The sequence below is a fragment of the Corvus moneduloides genome, chromosome 4 (genome assembly GCF_009650955.1).
Source record: "Corvus moneduloides isolate bCorMon1 chromosome 4, bCorMon1.pri, whole genome shotgun sequence".
Classification (NCBI taxonomy): Eukaryota; Metazoa; Chordata; class Aves; order Passeriformes; family Corvidae; genus Corvus; species Corvus moneduloides.
This window is the reverse complement of record NC_045479.1, coordinates 70,824,747-70,843,177: the sequence shown is the minus strand read 5'-3', so window position 1 is coordinate 70,843,177 and position 18,431 is coordinate 70,824,747. Positions and strand designations below refer to the sequence as shown.

The 18,431-nt window shown below is 47.9% G+C and overlaps 1 protein-coding gene across 2 annotated transcripts in view; it reads left to right on the top strand.

Moving 5' to 3' along the window:
- Positions 1 to 1,385: 1,385 nt before the first annotated feature.
- LOC116442678 (store-operated calcium entry regulator STIMATE-like) overlaps positions 1,386 to 18,431 on the top strand; it is a 29,934-nt gene continuing 12,888 nt past the window's right edge. The window contains exons 1-4 of one of the 2 annotated variants that reach the window (XM_032105929.1): positions 1,386 to 1,629; positions 12,522 to 12,570; positions 12,789 to 12,884; positions 14,557 to 14,678. In XM_032105929.1, coding sequence (XP_031961820.1) covers positions 1,521 to 1,629; positions 12,522 to 12,570; positions 12,789 to 12,884; positions 14,557 to 14,678 — 376 coding nt within the window. In that variant the 5' untranslated portion in view covers positions 1,386 to 1,520. The remainder of the gene's footprint in view (positions 1,630 to 12,521; positions 12,571 to 12,788; positions 12,885 to 14,556; positions 14,679 to 18,431) is intronic. The other variant, XR_004239620.1, reaches the window with a different exon arrangement.

Here is an 18,431-nt window from a genome sequence, read left to right as displayed (position 1 = left end):
TTCCACAAGGATTCCCCAAACCCAGCACTCCAAACTTCAGCAAGATTTCCCCAATCCAGCACCACAGTTCTCTCCAGGACCCCCCATCCTCATCTCCATAATCATCCCCACTTCTATCTCTGTCCTCATCCACATCCATAACTCCTGTCCCCATCACTGTCTCTGCCTACATCTCCATCCCCATTCCATCTCCAACCTCATCTACATCCACACTGTCATCTCTGTCCCCATCCTCATCCCCATCCCTGTTTCCACCTTTATCTCTGTCCCTATTGCACCTCCAACCCCTTCCACATCCACATCTCCATCTCTGTCCCCATCCTTCTCCCATTCCCTATCACCATACTCATCCCCATCCCCATCTGTGTCTCCATTTCCACCCTCATTCCCATGCCTGTTGCTGTCTCAGTGTCTGTCCCCACTGCATCCCCATATCCAACCCCTTCCACATCCCCATCTCGGTCTTTGTCCCCATCTTTGTCCCTGTCCCCATCCTCATCTTCATCCCCATGCCTCTGTCCACTTTGTATCCCCATCTCTGTTATAAACGAGGCTTGGACTTTTTGGGTGGAATAAAAGTCTGCTCGTTTATTAAAAAGAAAACCAGGAGCGGAGACTCGAGGTAAGCCCAAGTCCCACTCGACAACCCAGAAAAAAAACAAACAGTGCGACACACAAACAGCGTTCCCTCGGACTCAGGAAGAACCCCAGGGGCTGAGCCCGGGGCAGTTTTTATAGTCTCTCTGATGCTGTGATTGGTGCAGCTCAGATCCTCCCTCTGGTGGCTCGTTGCCGGGGTCCTCATTGGTGTTCAGCTCCATCAGTCTCTGGGGCATCGAGTGATTGGTTTGCCCCCTAACCAATAATTCCTCAAGATGTTTACATCATCATTATTAAGTCATCTTAAGAACATTCTAGAACATTCCCCTCCTTTCTATAGACCGATTACTTTTCCCCATTGGTGTCACCACCTAGCGGGCACATAGCAACATTACACCCGTACAGTCGCAATAACAATTAACTCATTAACTGTATATCCCCAATCTTTTAACAAGCAACTTTTAACTTCTTCTCAACCAAAAAAAACCTTTTAACCATTTATTACATCTCCATCTCTGTCCCCATCCTCATCCCCGTCCCCAACTCAACTCCATTTCCATTTCCATTCCCAGCCCTGTCTCCATCTCCATCTTCATCCCCATGCCCATGATTCTGTCTCTCTCTCTGTCCCCTTTGTATCCTCATCTCCAACCCCTTCCATATACCTATCTCCATCCATGTCCCCTTCCCTGCGCCCATCCCCAACCCCAATCCATCCCCATCCCCGGTGCCGTCCCTCCCCTCCCGCCCCGCCCCGGGTGCCGCTGCCGGCGGGGCGGGGCGGGGCCGGGGGGCGGCTCGGGGCCGCCTTTCTGCGCGGTGCGGGCCGGACTGTCCCATTTGCGTTTCCGGCCCCCGTTCCGTTCCCCGTTATCCCGCACCGCTCCGCTCCATCCCGCCCCATCGCATCCCGCAGCTCCATGGCCGCCCCCCGCCCGGCGCACGGCTGCGGCAGCGGAGCGCTGCTGGGGCGCTTCGGGGTGCTGCTGCAGGCGCTGCTGGCTCTCTGCGCCTTCAGCACCCTCATGCGTGAGTACCGGGGGGCTCGGGGCACCCCCTGCCCGCGGGGGGACCGGCGGCACCTCGGCGCCGCTCGGGGGTGGGTGCCCGGTCACTTAGAAACACCAGGTTTTGCGCTAACTCCCGGCTGGGTTTGGGAAGAAGGGACGCGCTGTGGATGTTCCCGAGCCGGCGGTTGCTGCGCCAGATGCTCCTTCTTAAAAACCCCCGTCCCCAGCCCTAATCTGATGGTAATGAAGGTCCGCGGAACGCGCGGCTGTAATCTGTTAAAAGTGGCTGCGCTTGTGTTGGCCATTGCTCAGTCACTTAGAAAATTTTAATGAAGGGTAAGAAAGTGTTGGTGTAACCCCGCGAGTTGCCGGGGAGGAGCTGACAAAAACGGGGCGGGTGTCCGACACGGCGCTGCGTGGGGAGGGTGGGTTAATTGCGCTGTGATGCTGTTTTGTTTAATTTTCGCTTCAGCTGCGCGAAGTTTTAGGGCTCGAGGGTCCGGGGAAGGAGGTTACAGAGAGAACGTGTTTTGCTGGTTACTGGGAAGGGGTGGCAGTGGGAGAAATCAGTTGAGGAGTGACAAAAAATTATCCCGGGGTGTGATTTCCAGGTCCAGAGGGAACGGCCTTAAGTTGTACTGGAGAAAATTTAGAGTGGATATTTGTAAAAGCTTCTTCCGCGGAAGGGGAAGGCATTGGAACAGTCTGCCCCGGGTAGTGGCGGAGTCGCCGTCCCTGGAGGGATTTAAAAGACGTGTGGATGTGGTGCTTAGGGACGTGTTGTCGTCACGGACTTGGCAGTGCTGGATTAATGATTGGACTTGATATTAGAGGTGTTTTCCAACCTCATTGATTCTGCGATCCTGTGAAAAGGTGGGGAGCACTGAGGCTGAAAGAGCCGTGAAAATTTACTGTTGTTTTGTGCTGCAGCTGTGTTTTGCTCAGAGCAATGTGTGTGTTGCTGCTCTTCAGGGTTAAGTGGTTTAGCACAAGTTCAATCAACATGCCAGAACTCGATCTGTTTTCCTTGTTTAAAAGCCTGTGGTGACTGTGAACCAAAACTTCCAAGTTTTCTGGCCAAGTAGCTGCAGATTTTGAGGTTCTCTTGTCCCCCCTCTGCCTTCTGGAAACCACTTTCAAAGGCTCCAGCGCTGCGGTTAAGGCCAGGCTGCCAGGGAAAACTGCAACAAGTTCTTCTAGTGGTAACTGATACCTTCTTCCAGCTGGAGCAGCCCAGTTGCAACATGCCACTGCTTGTGTTTCACCAAATTTTGACAGTAAGAATAGTGGTAATTTCTTTTTCTGTTCCTGTTCCCCCTAGTGATGTGTGCATATGGGTTAATTGTCCTGTAAACTCCATGGGGTGTCCCATAAAATCAAGGACTTCAGTAAATCATGTTGGAATACCTCTGTGGATGAGGCTACATAACCCCCGCTAGAAAATCATCAACCCTGGGCTAACTGCTGGTGCAAGGGCTGGTATTTCCAAGAACATTAACAACCTCTTGGTTAATGAAGAGAAACTGAAAGCTGATCCTGTGCGGTTTTGTTGTGACTCATCTGTGGTGGAACTGCCGGCTGGGACCCCAAGGGCAGATGTGTTTACAGTCCTGGGATCCCAGTGCCAGCACCTCCTCTGGCTGTAGCTGGGCTGGTGGTCCCTAATCCACCCCAGCTGGTCCTTACCTGTGCCCCAGTCACACACTTCCAGCTGCAGGCTTCCTTGGATGTGCTGGAGGGGCTATTTGTGTGCTGACTCCTAACCCATGGTGGTTGTGGTGGGCTCACCCATGATTTTATGTTGGGCAGCAGCTTTTGGACTGTTTCTGTGGCCCATTCAGTTGGCAGCGTTCTGAGAAGGAGGAGGCTCCGGTGTCTGGGAGGTATGGAAGCCTCTGGAGCTGAGGAAAAAAACTTGCTGGGAACTTTGATGGCATCTTCTTTGCATCCAGCTCAACATCAAGACAGGCAGTCCTGGCTGGGTAGCTACATCATCTAGAACTTGGGATGCTGCTGTGTCTGCAGTCAGCCCTTTGACACTTCTGCCTTTAGTACTGTGACATTCTTGGGGTGTGTTTCTGTTGGTTTTATTACTGTGATTTCTGCTTTGCTGGGATGTTGCAGGCCATGGGTTGATGAGTGGAAAGGAGGTCCATGAGGGTGGTGAGGCCCTGCCACAGGTTGCTCAGAGAAGCTGCTCAGAGATGCCCCATCTCTAGAAGTATTCAAGGCCAGGTTGGATGGGGCTTAGAGCAGCCTGGGATAGTGGAAGGTGTCCCAGCCCATGGCAGGGGGTTAGAACTGGATGTTCTTTAAGGCCCTTTCCAATTCAACACCATGTTAGGAAATTCCTGTCCAAACTCAAGCCAAGACCTTTTTCATTCCTTCTACTTTAAAGTACCAGCTCAGCTATAGGAACACCTGGATTTGGATAGGTAAGATTTCCAAATTGTGCAGATACTGTTCACAGCTCTTGAAAACATCTAGAGGAACTCAGACTAACAATGATGTGGTGTTCTGCAAAGTTATGCAGGTGTGTGTGTGTGCATGGGATGTGCTCAGCGTTACCCCTCCAGAATGTGTGTCCCAAGCATGGCCATTGCAGGGAGGATAAGTTTGTTTCTATCAGAATAATTTGTGTCGTTGAATCTGTGTTTCTTGAGGCTGTGGGAAGATTCTCTCCTGCCAACCTGGTAGGAAAACCTAATTGAGGAGGAAATTAATCTTGAGTGATTGAGTGGGGTGGTTGCTCACTGTTGCAGTGCAGTTTGTGAAATTGATCCTTTGTGTGGTGAAAACAGGAGCCAGAAGTAAATGATGCCCAGCCTTGGCAGCGAGTCAGGACAGCTGTTTAGTGGGGTTTTATTATTCTGTCAACTCCCATGAGCATAGTGATGACAGAGTTCATTTCAGCCTACAAACACTCTGTTGCTTTTCCAGCAAGGTCTTTAAGGTTGTAGTCGAGCCTAATTCCCAGTGTTATAAACGAGGCTTGGACTTTTTGGGTGGAGTAAAAGTCTGCTCGTTTATTAAAAAGAAAACCAGGAGCGGAGACTCGAGGTAAGCCCAAATCCCACCCGACAACCCAGAAAAAAACAGTGCGCCACACAGAGCGTTCCCTGGGACTCAGGTTCCTCAGGAAAATCCCACAAGGGGCTGAGCCCGGGGCAGTTTTTATAGTCTCTCTGATGCTGTGATTGGTGCAGCTCAGATCCTCCCTCTGGTGGCTCGTTGCCGGCGTCCTCATTGGTGTTCAGCTCCATCAGTCTCTGGGGCATCGAGTGATTGGTTTGCCCCCTAACCAATAATTCCTCAAGATGTTTACATCATCATTATTAAGTCATCTTAAGAACATTCTAGAACATTCCCCGCCTTTCTATAGACCCATTACTTTTCCCCATTGGTGTCACCACCTAGCGGGCACATAGCAACATTACACCCGTACAGTCACAATAACAATTAACTCATTAACTGTATATCCCCAATCTTTTAACAAGCAACTTTTAACTTCTTCTCAACCAGAAAAAAAACCCCAAACTTTTAACCATTTATTACACCAGTATGACCAGGGCTTGCTGTGGTTGCAGTTTTGCCCCATTTGACAATCAAACGGCAAAGAGGTGTTACCCTTTCCACCTGCCCGGGGTGGCTTTGGAGGCACTTTGGCTGTAAGGGCAGTCGTAGGACTGAGACACAAACACTTGAAAGCAGAGGTGGTGGAGCCCAGCAGCTGTGTGCATGTGGCAATCTGGATTCCTGTGTCTCCTTGGGGAGGTCATGACACTGAGGAGTGGGGATAATTGTGCAATCCCATCCGAAGCAGTTTGTAATGCTCTGCCTTGGGCATCACTGAGCTGAGTGAAGAAAGCTCATTGCAGTTACCTCAGCTGCAGGGGCTGGGTGTGAGTTTGAGGGCGGAGTCCCTGCAGTTGCCGCTATTCATTGAAAACTTTTTTTTTTCTTTTTTTGAGGAAGGAGTTCTACACTAGCAAAAGTTGTCCAGGTGTGCACAGGGGACAGCAAAGCTCTTTGAAATGAGGGAAGATGTTTTGTATAAATTGTATCCATAGCCTTCTTTGTGAATTAACTGGAGTGCAGGAGAAACAGATTTGGGGAGTTGGAGGATTTTTGTCTCCGCTGTGAATGGAAAAAGCTTTCCCTGGAGCTGGTATATTCATTTTCTACTCTACCACAAACAGTGTTGAGGACACACATGAACATTTGTCTCTCTTCCAGCTTTTTCTTTTCCTGAAACTGTCTTGGCAGCCCTCTGAGCTGCTGAATGAGGTGTAGTAGCACTTGTGATGTTGGTATGAAAATAGATTTTGCTCCTGGAGAACACTCAGACTGCCAGGCAAGGAGAGCTGGACTGGACTGAGCCCCACAACCCAGTGGGAAATGTGGTTTTCAGCTTTGTGTTTGAAAATGTGTTGATCCTGCCTCATGTGACAGCAATGTCTCCTCTCTCACATCACTGCTGGACATGCTCTTCCAGCACATCTTGCATTGAGCTTAGTCTTCAGAAGGCAGAGCTGTTTGCAGTAGGGACCCTGGTGCTGACCCCCAGGCAGGACTTGGTGCTGGAGATGCTCTGTTTGCACCTGGGATGGTATTTTAGACACTGGTCCAAGTAGCTTGTCCTGAGGCAGAGCCACAGAATAGGAGTTTACCAGACTTCCTGTAAAAGAAATGGTGTCTCTGTGGCTGAAAACAGTTGTTAAAGAACATCAGAAATATCCCCTTGATCTGTGGTCTGTGTTTTCCTGATCCCTGTGGATTTTCCAGCTGACCTTTCAATGTTGCTTTTCTCCTGGATGGTAAAATGGGAGAGAGCATCCTTGTGTTGAGAACTTTGAGAGGGACTCGTGGAAGCTGTTGCACTCATCTCCACCAGATAAATCAAACTTAACTCATCTTTTGTGACTTTTTACTAGGCCCTATAGTGATAGGGAAAAGGGCAATGGTTTTGAACCAAAAGAGGATAGATTTAAACTAAATACAAGAAGAAATTTTTTACAATGAGGGTGCTGAAATGGTGAAACAGGTTGCCCAGTGAGATGGTGGATGCCCTGTCCCTAGAAATATTCAGGGTCAGTTTGGATGGGGCTCTGACCAACCTGGTCTAGTGGAAGGTGTCCCTGTCCATGGCAGGGGTTTGGAACGAGATGACCTTCAAGGGACCCTTCCAACCCAAACCATCCTGTGATCCTGTCCCAGTGTTAAGTTCAGGGTGGTTGCTGTACGTAGTTTGAAGTGAAGTGCTGTTTGTGTGCTTCAAAAGTATCCCAAGTGCTTTCTGTTTTGTGTTTTGATTTTACACTGTAAATACCTCATAAGGGTGGGTGGAAGTGTGAGTCCGTGTCAGGAAAAAAAAGAAATAAATGCTAGAGCACTTGATCTGTCCAGACTTCCATTCTGTTCTGAAATAAATCTGCCCAGGACACAAAAACACTGCAGCTTTACCATGCCCAAAACAGGCTCTGCTGGCTTTGCTTGCTCTCACACAAGTGCGTAACTGTGTGTGATTTAAATTGTTCACACACAAGAACATTTAAATTCCAACTTCACCCCTGTAAATGCTTTTCCCTCTAGAGAAAAAACAAAGCCACAGAGGTTAACAGTGTCTCTGGCAGTGTGAAGCTTGGGTCCTTGCTGATTTACATGTAGGTTTGTGTGTTAAGCAACGAGCTGCACATGGCAGGACTCCCAGCACATTTCTCTTCTGCTTCAGTACATCTGAAAACTGGATGAGCTCGAGAACACGTGTTGCACTTTGTGGGCTGGAAGGTCTGTGCAGCACTCAGTGTGCTTCATTAAGCTGCACACAGCTTTCCACAAAGCTTTTGAATTGCAGCTGTTGATTGCTCTGACCTCTCCTTGGCCGTCACCCCTCGAGCAGCCAAACCGAGTGGTGGAGGCAGAGTGGGGAGTGGGAGGCTCCTGGTTTCTGAAGGAACAAAGGGGTTTGGGAAAGATGAGAAATGAGCTGGCAGAGTAGAGCTGCATGAAAAGTTACCTGTGATCCGTGGGCAGCAGAGCACCTTGCAGAGTTGGTTCTGTAACATGAGGCGAGCAGTTGATGCTATGGGTGACTTAACGCTACATAAAACTTTACAGGGAAATTAGTCTTTTATAATTATGAGGTGGGGTGTGCAAAGCTTTAAGGAGTCTGTTAAATTTCCAGCTGGTTTTTTTTTTTAACAGCATTTGTAAGAAAACTGTATGGCAGAGAGACTTTAATGATAAAAGTTGGGTTTGGATAAAATGCTGTCTTAAGTGCTAAAAGGGAGTAGAAAGTAGATGATCTTTAAGGTCCCTTCCAACCCAAACTATCTGTGATTCTATGGTAACTGCTTGTGCATCACTTCATTCTTCAGGTGTTGTTCTCTCGATGATCTTGGGTTTTATGGTCTTATTTTTATCTTACCTTGTCTAAACTCCATTTTTCAAGGGACTGTCTTGCAGTGTAGAGATGGCTTATATGGAGGGAATCACAACTGCCTCCTCCAGGACACTCTGTGTTTGAGCTGGAGCCCAGCCTTGGTCCAGGTGTCCTGCAGGATGTACTGCATCAGCACATAATATGTTCTGTTCTCAAAGTGCAGAGCACAACTGATGCTTGTTACCTCACAGCTTTGGTTGGTGACCACCTGGCACTTGGCCATGACAGCTCTAAGAATCTGTGTGGAAATAAGACACAGGGGGTTGAGCTTAAAACTGAGAACCATGCCAGGGTACGCTGTGGCCTTCATTGGGGCACTTGGAGTCTCCAGAAGGATGAGTGATCCAGCTGAGGCTCCTGAACAACCTGGGCTGGTGGAAAGTGTCCCTGACGATGGCAGGGAGTTGGAATGAGATGTCTTTAAAGTCCCTTTCAGTCAAACCATTCTGTGATTCCATGAACGTAGCCTCGATCTCTGTTCCTTCCTCTGCCAGTTTTCCTACTTGTGCTTGCATTCTTGTAACTGGTACAAGGCTATTTGGGAGGGAATGACTAAATACACCTAGTGCAGACCAAAGGATGGAAGTCAGTAGCAGTCCGTGTCATCAAGCCACTGACAGGTGTTTTGAGGAGGAAAACCAGGACTTTTGCTACTCCCTGAACCTGATGGGAAATGGAAGTTTCACACTTTTCTGGCCAGCAGCATGTTGGCTGCTCTCTGCAAACAGTGGCTGCTGCTTCCTCCCATTGTGTCTGGGGTCGAGCTGTCTGGCTAAGAATAGTGCAGACCCCAGGGTTTTGGCTCCGTATCCTGCATGTTGGCTTCTTTCCTGCTGAGGCTTGGAAAAGGCCTTGGGAAAGGGTGTGTCCTGCAAAATAGGTGGTAATGTGATACTGGAGACTGTACTGCCAAAAATAACACAGAGGTTGGGTATGGGAACAGCTTCTCTTTCCTCCCTGGTACAGTAGCTCCCAGTCCTCTTTGGCACAGGCCAGGAATAAAGTCCTGCCGCTCTTGCTAGTGGGATGTGGCCCCGCAGATGGGGTTTATGGCAGTCAATTTAGTCCCCTCTTAAAAGCAGGTAACAGTATCACCAGTTTGGGGCATTTCAGCCTTTATTTTTGGTGGACCTTTCACAATTTAAGTGTATTGATGCGTCTTGTAGTACTTCTAATAAAAGGTTCATCCCTGTGGCTTCAGTATCCATCCCCTGGGCCTGTGGCTGAGCTCGGTGGGGTCGGGCTTGCATGCCTGTAAATCATATCCCAAAAGCTTTGGCTGTGGAGTCAGCAGCTCCCTTCCAAACCTCAACTTCAGAGTCCTGTGGTTGATTGCAGTAAGATTGGTCAGGGAGGTGGTCTGGCTTTCAGCCAAGCATGTCTAACCATCTCCTAGGGAAATAACTTTCCCCCTATAGTTTTGTAGAAACCTGACTTGGTAGCCTGTTTTGCTGATCAGCAGCTGGTTGATGCTGCAGCTAATTCTGCTTAAATTAAGGGATTTATACCTGTTCTGATGTACAAATCTTCAGCAGATCTGCCTGAATGCAGTGTGTGGTCAATGGGGGATGCAGGGAGGATGCTCCAGCATGGGTGAGGAACAGCACAAGGGAATAGGGCTGTTGTTGCTGCTGCCCTTGTCCTGATCAGTTATAATCAGAGAATTTGTTTAAAAGCAGAAGTAGACTGTGGGACATTGACTGTGGCAAGCTCTGGTAACTTCACAGCATTTATCTATGTCTAAGGCAGGCAAAGCTGTCTGTCCCCTTTCTACTGCATCAACAGAACACCATGAATATTAGCCTCTATGTTACCCTGGAAAAAGAGTGAGGACAGCTGTCATTGTGCTTTTATCTTCTAGCTTTCTGACTGTTTCCAGATCTATATTGAAAGACTCCTCCAAATCTTTCTTTTTTTAACATTTCACAGGTTCTCATTCAGATGTCAGCTTCCACCCAGCCTGGTAGTTCTGAGGGAATTTCAAGCATGTATGATCTTTATTGTCCTTGACTGAAGAGGAAGGGCTGGGAAGTGTTTTGTTTCCTGCCCTACCCTTTCTCAGCCATGGGCAGGGAATCTCTCAAACTGTCACTCGTCTTCCTTCCCTTTTGGTTCAACTTCACAGCTTTTTGTCTGCAGCAGCTGGAGCCGAGTAGGGGCAGAGTGGTGATTTGTGAGGGCACACCCTGAAGAAGGCAGGCTGTCATCCCAGTGGTGCTCTGCTCATGTTTGATGGAATAGACCTGGGTCCCCTTCTCCTGACCTTACAAAGTCTCAGAATCAGAACGGTTGGGAGCTTAGAGATCATCCAGTTCCACCTGCTGAGTGGAAACACATTTTGAGAAGAGCAGAGGAGATTTCAGTCTTTCTCTAGCCTCATCCAGCTGAGTCTGTGCCCATGCATGCCATGGCTTGGCATTCTGTAGGGCTTGGAGGAGGAGAGGGAAGCTTTGCAGTTGCTGCTCAGTCTCCAGAGCCCTGCTGTGCTCACTAAGGACAGAAGTGCTGCTTCACAGAGGGCTCCATCATCTCCTGGAGTCTTCAAAGACGTGGTGCTGTTCCTGTGTGGATTTAACATCCCCCCTAACCCCAGGTCACAGCTATCAAACAACTCTGCTCTCTGTTTAAGCTCTGGTAATCTTGGCTGGATTTCTGGTTTAATTTGGAGACAGCCTGCTGCAGCTCTGCTCAGTAAATGCCCTATTAAGCAGTTAATTATTTCTCTATAATACTAGCTTTTATCTTTAATACAACAGTTTTACTGTCTCTGATAATTACACAGTCTCAGATAACTCTCTTAAATCTAATGAGGCATGACAAGCTGTGTTCAACAAGGCACCACACCATTAACTTCTTACCTCTTACTTGTCATCTTATCACACTGAATTACTGTATTTCTAGCCTGAGTGGCTGTGGATACATAACATGTCACTTCTCATTAAGAAAATAATGAAAATCACCCCTGGTGCTGCTGTGGTTGAGCTAGTGGTCAGCTGGCTGGCCTAATGGCCTGAAGACCCCTCCAACAGCTTCTCTGCAGCATTGTGCTCTTTGCCCCCATGAGCTGAGGGTTGGTTTAAACACTTCTGGCCACTTGGCTGGTCTGTGGGTCTGATGCTTGTGGGTAGGGGAAATGCAAATGGGCCTTTGAAGGACACCAGTGATGGTAGATCTTGTCTGTACTGATGGAAGTCATTGCTGCAGGGATATCTTGTGGTGGGATTCAGCTGGATGAGGGACAACAGCTTTTTGTTTCTGGGCAGGGATAGCACAAACTCCTGCAGCAATGTCTGGTGTAACTTGACTGATGCTTTGTTACTCATTACTGGCAATAATGGATCAGGTCATTGCAGTGCTGGGTTTCGGTGGGTTTGAGACTGACACAAAAGCCCTGCACGTGCCTGACTGAAGTTCTGGGATTAGGGAGATCACAGGATTAGAGAATGGTTTGCGTTGGAAGGGACCTTAAAGACCATCTCATTCTACCCCTTGCCATGGGCACTCTCCCAGGTTGCTCCAAGCCCTGTCCAGCCTGACCTTGGACACTTCCAGGGATCCAGAGGCAGCCACAGCTTCCCTGGACAAACTGTGCCAGGGCCTCACCACTGTCACAGTAAAGAATTTCTCCCCAGTCTAAATATCTCTTCTTTTAGTTGAAAGCAGTTCCCCATTGTCCTGTCGCTGTTACCTTTTCATCTATTGCCGTCGCCTTGCCAGTAAAAGCAGTACAAAGCTGCACTTTTGAAATGTCAAGGCTCAGGTCAGGGAAGTCCCTGCATCCTTCCACGTTCCATCAGGAAGGCATTTCCCAGGGGAATGAGCCCAGGCTGTCCCTTGGGGGGAGCCTGAGTGCTCAAACCCAGATGGAGAGAACAGAGCAGTTACCTGACCTTGTGTGTTTCCAAGGAAGGAAGAGTTCCTTTGCTGTCACTAACGTAATTTCAAGTTCCCTGGGAGGATTTTTTAGGGCTCGTAGGTAGCAATGACCCCTCCCTAGCTTTCCCTAGGTTACTTCCCATGGCATGGGAATGCTGTTGCTGAGGGATGCTGGCAGCATGGGATGCTGGAAGCACCCACCTCTCTCCAAACACCTCTGCTGTCCATCCCGCTGACGCGTGGGTGCAGGCATTGCCTCTGGTTGGTTTGCATCCAGGCCAGAGAATAGAGCCATGGAATCATTAAGGCTGGAAAAGCCCTCCAAGGACATCAAATCCAACCATTAACCCAGCAGTGCCAAGCCCACCCCTACCCCGTGTCCCTAAGCACCATGTACATGTCGTTTGGACACTTCCAAGGACAGTGATTCCACCACCACCCTGGGGAGGTCCTTTGGCTTTGCTCAACTTTTACCTTGCAAATGCTGAGGGTCCTGCAGGATTTTTTGACTGCTTCTGCAGTGAAGATGGGTGTGGGCTGCACACATGGAGTGGTTCATCTGGGTAATGTAACCTCTCTAATTCTCTTTGCAGTGAAGCGATTTAAGGAACCAAAGGCAGAGAGGCGTCCCTGGAGGATATGGTGAGATTTTTCATTTGACACTTGAAAAGACCGTGTTCATAATATTATTTTCTCTTATATGAACAATCTTCGAGGCCCCCTGTGTATCCTTCATGACATTTAGTTGTTAAATGAAATGTGCTGCTGCCTCCCAAGGAAACCTCCATAAAGTAGTTGGTACTCCCTAGAAATGAAATTCCCTCTATAGCTCCTCCAGAAAATCTTGTTTTTTCCTCCAGGTTTTATGATACCTCCAAGCAAGCAATAGGTGCCCTCTTCATCCACTTTGCCAATGTTTTTCTGTCTGATCTCACTGAGGAGGACCCTTGCTCTCTGTAAGTACACAAGGCACTTGAAATCATGCATCTCTCAAAGGGAGAATTGTGTTGGGAAGGGTTATAAACAGTGTAAACGGATCCATTTGAAGCACTGCCTGGAGATAAACCCTGCTGAGCTTGTTTTTGTGGTCTCTGTTGTCTTCTTTGTTGGTCCTGTTTGGAGGATTTCTAACCCAAACTTCAGATGTCATGTGGAAGTGCCATCTTTACTTCAGCCACTTTGCAGATAAAAATTTAGTTTCAGAGTTAACCTCGTCTCATTTTGAGAAACTCCTCCAGGCTCCAAAATGCTCCTTAAAACTTTCTGGCCCGTCTCCTTTTTTTATATTAAAGTGCTGTACCTTGATACGTTTCTTTAAGCAGACACAGGTTTGGCTGGGGCTGCACATAACCCCTCAAATGATGTATTGTTGTTTTTTTGAACGGACAGTGTTTTAAAATAAACCCTTTCATGCTTATGCTGTGCCCTTTGGGGTGTGTTGTTTATTTTTGATGTGTGTTTTGTGTTTCCCTGCACTGCCTGGCTTGTCATCATGAACCAGGCAGCTTAAAACCCTTCAGCCCTGTCCCTGGGCTTTGAGGCTCTTACTCTGTGTCCTGCCTGGTACAAACTGCCAGAGCCTCATGTTTGTATGGAATGCTCTGATTTCAGCAGCTGGAAACTGTAAAAAGCCAATCTGAGCTTTTGGTTGTAGAAGATGTTATGCTTTCAAAGTAGATATCAAAAGCAGATTGTTGTTCTCAATTTCTTGGTTCAGAGGCAGTATCAAGTTCTGGAAAAGGAAATGTTCACTGCTGGTAGCTCTGTGCTTGGTGTTTTCTTCATGCTGTAGAAATCTGGCAGAAAATATTGCAATAATGGAAAACTGCATAAAAAACACATTAGTCTGTGATTTTTTTTTTTTTCCCTTTTGGAGTTCATTAAAATACCAAGCCCTGGATTAGAGCTTGGACCTTGCAATCACTGCAAGGTCCCTGCAAGTCTCCTGCCTCTGGCACTCTGCCCAGTGACACTTAAACATCCAAAGCTGCAGAGCAAATCCATTGAGCCCAATTTTTCTGGCAGGGATGGGTTCAGCTCCTGGATCTGCACTGGGATCTGAACTTGAGGTTTTTTGGGACCTTAGGATTCCCACTGCCGAGCCAGGGCCCATCACCTCTCCCAAAACCTACCTCTCAGTCTGTTTTTGGGAGCCTCTTGCAGCTGCTCAGAAAAATGGACTTTTTGCCTCTTCTGCTGCCCAGTTTGTAGAGCAGCTGTGGTCTCCAAAAAGCTGCCATTTTCTTGTGTGAAATTCTAGAATAATTTGGTTCTGTTTCCTCTAAAACTTGGGATTTCATTCTTTTTAATAAGAAAAAATGATGATGCAAATGGAAAGCCTCCTTTTTGGGGGGATAACTTTTAATAAGTATTTATTGCATATGAATAAATGAGCAGTGCCAGAGAGTTGGTAGAGCCTGTCCCTTCTCTCCTGAATGAGGTTTTAAACTAAGAAATTGCTGGTAAGACTTAGGAAAATGCAATAAAAGAGAAAGGAGGCCAATTTGGGTTGTTACATGGGGTTATATAAAATCTTGGAAGTTTTCTTATCTATTTCTGTATTGAAATTAAAGGTTTTGAATAAGACTTAAGAACACTGCTGAAACCTGAATTTTCCTCTGTTCCTAGCTACCTTATTAATTTCATCCTTGATGCCACGCTGGGGATGCTGCTGATCTGGCTGGGTGTGAAAGTTGTCTCCTGGATCGTGCAGCACAAGAAATACACGTACCTGGTCTTTGGGGAGTATGGTAGGTGTCACCTGCTCTGCCCAGAGGGGGCTGGTGTGCTCCCAGCTGGGACTGGAGACAAGAAAATGGCAGGAACTACAGTCTGGAGCCATAACAGGAGCAGCTGCCTTCTCCAAGGAGCTCACAGAGGATGGTTGTTGAATTAAATGCTGGGACACTGGAGTGTAGCAGGGTGGTGATGAAAAGCTGAACATTTCTTTGGATGAATAATACACCCCAGGACATCCATGTGGTAAATTAAGGTGTTTGGGGTTCTTTTGTGGGGGTCTTCTCTGGGGTTTTTCCTACCATCTCCATTCAGAATATGGAGTTGCTCTTGCATTTGCCTTGACCTGTGGTAGGCACCGGCCAGGCACAACGGGGCCCCAAAACTTGAGTTCTCAAGTTTGGCCTCTTTCTTTTTAAATTCCTACTTTGAGATGGAGAAAACGTTTCCAAGAAGCTGCTCTCAGCCAGCCCCACTAGAGGGTAGCAGTTCCCTTCTAAAGGAGCAGAGCCAGGCGAAGCTGCAGGAAAGGGAAAAATTAATGCTTTGCCTGTTTCACGTTACATCTCATGTACAGATGAACTCGATCGTGCTTGAGAAAATACATCTTACTGTATACATACAAACTGTAGTGCCTTTGAGACCTTAATCATTAAGTCTATTCTGAAGTTAGTCATGTTTCTTTGTATTTTCAGTAGCTGCTCTGGTATCTGGGCTGGTGAAACCTGGGCTGAACTAGGATTAGTTTGGAGAACCGCACTGCCTCGTGAACTTACTGAGGCTCGCACTCAGCATGTGCAGATGGGTCGTGGCAGAGGATGAAGGGCATGGTGGGGTTTGTGAAGGCAGCAGGAGCAGCTACGGAGTGGGAATGAGATGATGTGATGTGGCAGGGCCAGCTCTCAAACCTGAGAGTGGCTTTAAAGGCTGATGGCAAGCCGGTTCAGCATCCTGACAGCAGGCATTGGGTGGTGGGACTACCTTTTGTATTTTCCCTAATGCCTCCTCCTTTATAATACATCCCTAAAGTCAGTCAGATGAGACAGCAGAAGAATCCAGATATTCTTAGTTCAGAAACTGGAGTTTTTCCCCTTTTGAGCAACAAGGACTGGAAGCCCAACCACCTCAGGACACAGCTTCAGCTTTGCATGCCACGTCTGCTGTTGAGCAGAAGCAAGGAAACAGGCAAAGTGTATTGGCAGAGCAGTGATGAACTTCTGTTGAGCTGTAGCTGGCCCCTCATTAGGGCTGGCTTAGACCACAGAAGCAACTCATTCCTTTGAGAAAAACTTGCTTTCATTAACAAAAATAAGTTTGTGCTGTTGCTTGAATTTAGTTCTTGGATTGGGGGTTAAATATCTCATCCATCGAGTACAGTTTTTGGTACAGGTCTCTGGCCAGAGTGACCCCAGTGGAAAATTCAAGTAGGAGCCAAGTGACATGTCCAAGGCAATCCTGTGGCAGGGCTGGGGAAGGAAAACACTCCCGTCCTCATCTCTGGCATTAAGTAACTTCCAAAACGGCTGGGAAGAGACGCTTGTAAACTTTGTGCAGTTTGATGCAGGCTCCAGGAATATGATTCATTTTCTGGGCTAATTGCTCTACAAGACTTTTGCTCCTCAGGAGAATTGAGGGAAGCAACATAATTCCTGCAGAGGAGAAAACCAGGGGAGCACCAAATCCACGTTGCAAACAGCACTCAGTGCCTTTGCTCCAACCATCAGAACAGAATGATTGTGGTTTTGTCCAGTAGAGCCAGTACCCATCTTCCTGCATCAACTCGGAGAAAAACAAAAGCAAAAAAAATCTCTTGCAGCCATGTCCTTCCAGCATCCCTGCAACTGATGCAAACCACTGCAGCTGTCCTTTGGCGTGGGCTACAGCAGTTTCTCCTGCTCTGTGGTTGCTTCTCCTGCCTCCACAGCCCAGGCTGGGTCCCCTGGTGCAGATGCAATAGCTGCATTAATGGAGAAGCAAAGTAATAAAGGAGAGGGAAAGCACTTAAATCTGTGCTACTATTTTAAGCATCCAGCTGCCCAGAACTGTTTAGAAAAATCAATTACTTCCATATTTCCAAAAACGCAGGAACAGGAATTCTGAGGTCGGCCTCTCTTGTGCCTGAGCTCATGGCCAAACACTGCTGCAGCCAGGAATGACCTTTTTTACAGCTAGTGGGGGATCAAAGGCTCCTGTTTGCTTATGTTACTCCATCTTTGCCCAGCAGCTCTTGATTACTCTCTGAATTGCCTCTAAACACATGAAGTTGCATTTTGGAAGGTGCTGTCTTTTCTCAGGATGCCTGGCTCCTAAGATCAAAGACTGGGGAAGTGTGTTCTTGGCACAGGTGGGCTTTGGGGCATATGGTTGCCTTACACCTACTCAAAGCTAACAAACTCCTACTGCTGGAGGTGTTGAAGGCCAGGTTGCATGTGGGACCCTGAGAAACCTGATGGCCCATGGCAGGGGGATTGGAACTAGGTGATTTTTTATAAGGTCTATTCTGACCCAAACCATTCTGTGATGATTCTGTGAAATTCCACAAATGCACCATTGCTGTAGCAGGTCATGGCTATAGGAGCTGTCCCTGTAGGGAACCAGCACAGGGAGGAGAATAAAGCAGAGTTTAAGCTTCAAAAGATGTGGGAGATGGATACCCAAATTGTTGGAGATGCTGTTGGACCTGGACAGACTGAGCAGGGGAGGTGCTGGCTCCAGTCAGGGTGTGCAGATCAAGCCTGGTTGAACTTTGCCTCATCTCCAAACTGGTCCAGCTGTCTTCTCCCTCCACATGGCAATGAACAGCTCCCTAGCAGACCCCTTTGGATGGCTGCAGTGTCCTGACATTTTAATTGTGGTTAATAATTCTCCAGGATTACTTTAGAAATACCTCAGTATTTCTTTTAAGTAAGCAAATGCCACAAATTTGCGTTAAGAGAGAGATTTCCTGCAATGGGCAAGTAAATTTTTCTAGAGGAGCATTAAGAAATGAGGGGGAGGAAAAGTGTTCTCACTGGAAAATGTCCCTCTGGATGCCCATCTGGAAGTTGACTTGTGTGTGACTGTAGCTGTGGTCACTGGCTATCCAAGCCTGATGCTTTGTGCTCGTTCAGTGTCTGGAAATGGAAAGGCATCTTGCTTGGAGGCCTTCAAAGTCTGTTTAGTGGCCTGTTGAACTCTGCTGGTCAAATTTAGTTCTAAGAGAATATGCTCTGTGCCAACTGCTGAGTTTAACTGAGGACCTGTGTAGGCTGCTTTTGGCCCCGTGGTGATGTTGTGCAAAATTTCCATAACAAATATTCCCACGTCCTGGAGCAGTCAAGGGAGCTGGCTGCTAATGCTTGAGGAAACACTGCTGGAAATATCTCTAACCTGAGGGGCTGTCCTCTCCTCAGCGTGCTGGGCCTTTCCACCCCTAGGACCAGGGGGGAAAAGTGAGGAGAGGACTGAGCATTGTTCCCTGCAACTGGAATATCCACAGGGACCAAAGATCCAGAGCAGTGGTGTGACACTGCACACTGGCAGATTCCAAGTGTGCACTCACTTTTTGCCAGTTCAGCAGTGCAACAAGTTGTCCAGAGGAGCTGGGAATGCCCCATCCTTGGAAGTGTTCAAGGCCAGATTGGATGGGTTTGGAACAACCTGGTCTAGTGGGAGGTGTCCCTGCCCATGGGGTCCCTTCCTGCCCACACCATTCTATGATTCAGTCATTTAGTTCAGGTGCAGAATATGCAGAGAGGGTCTGGGGTGTCCACTGGACCCATCTGGCT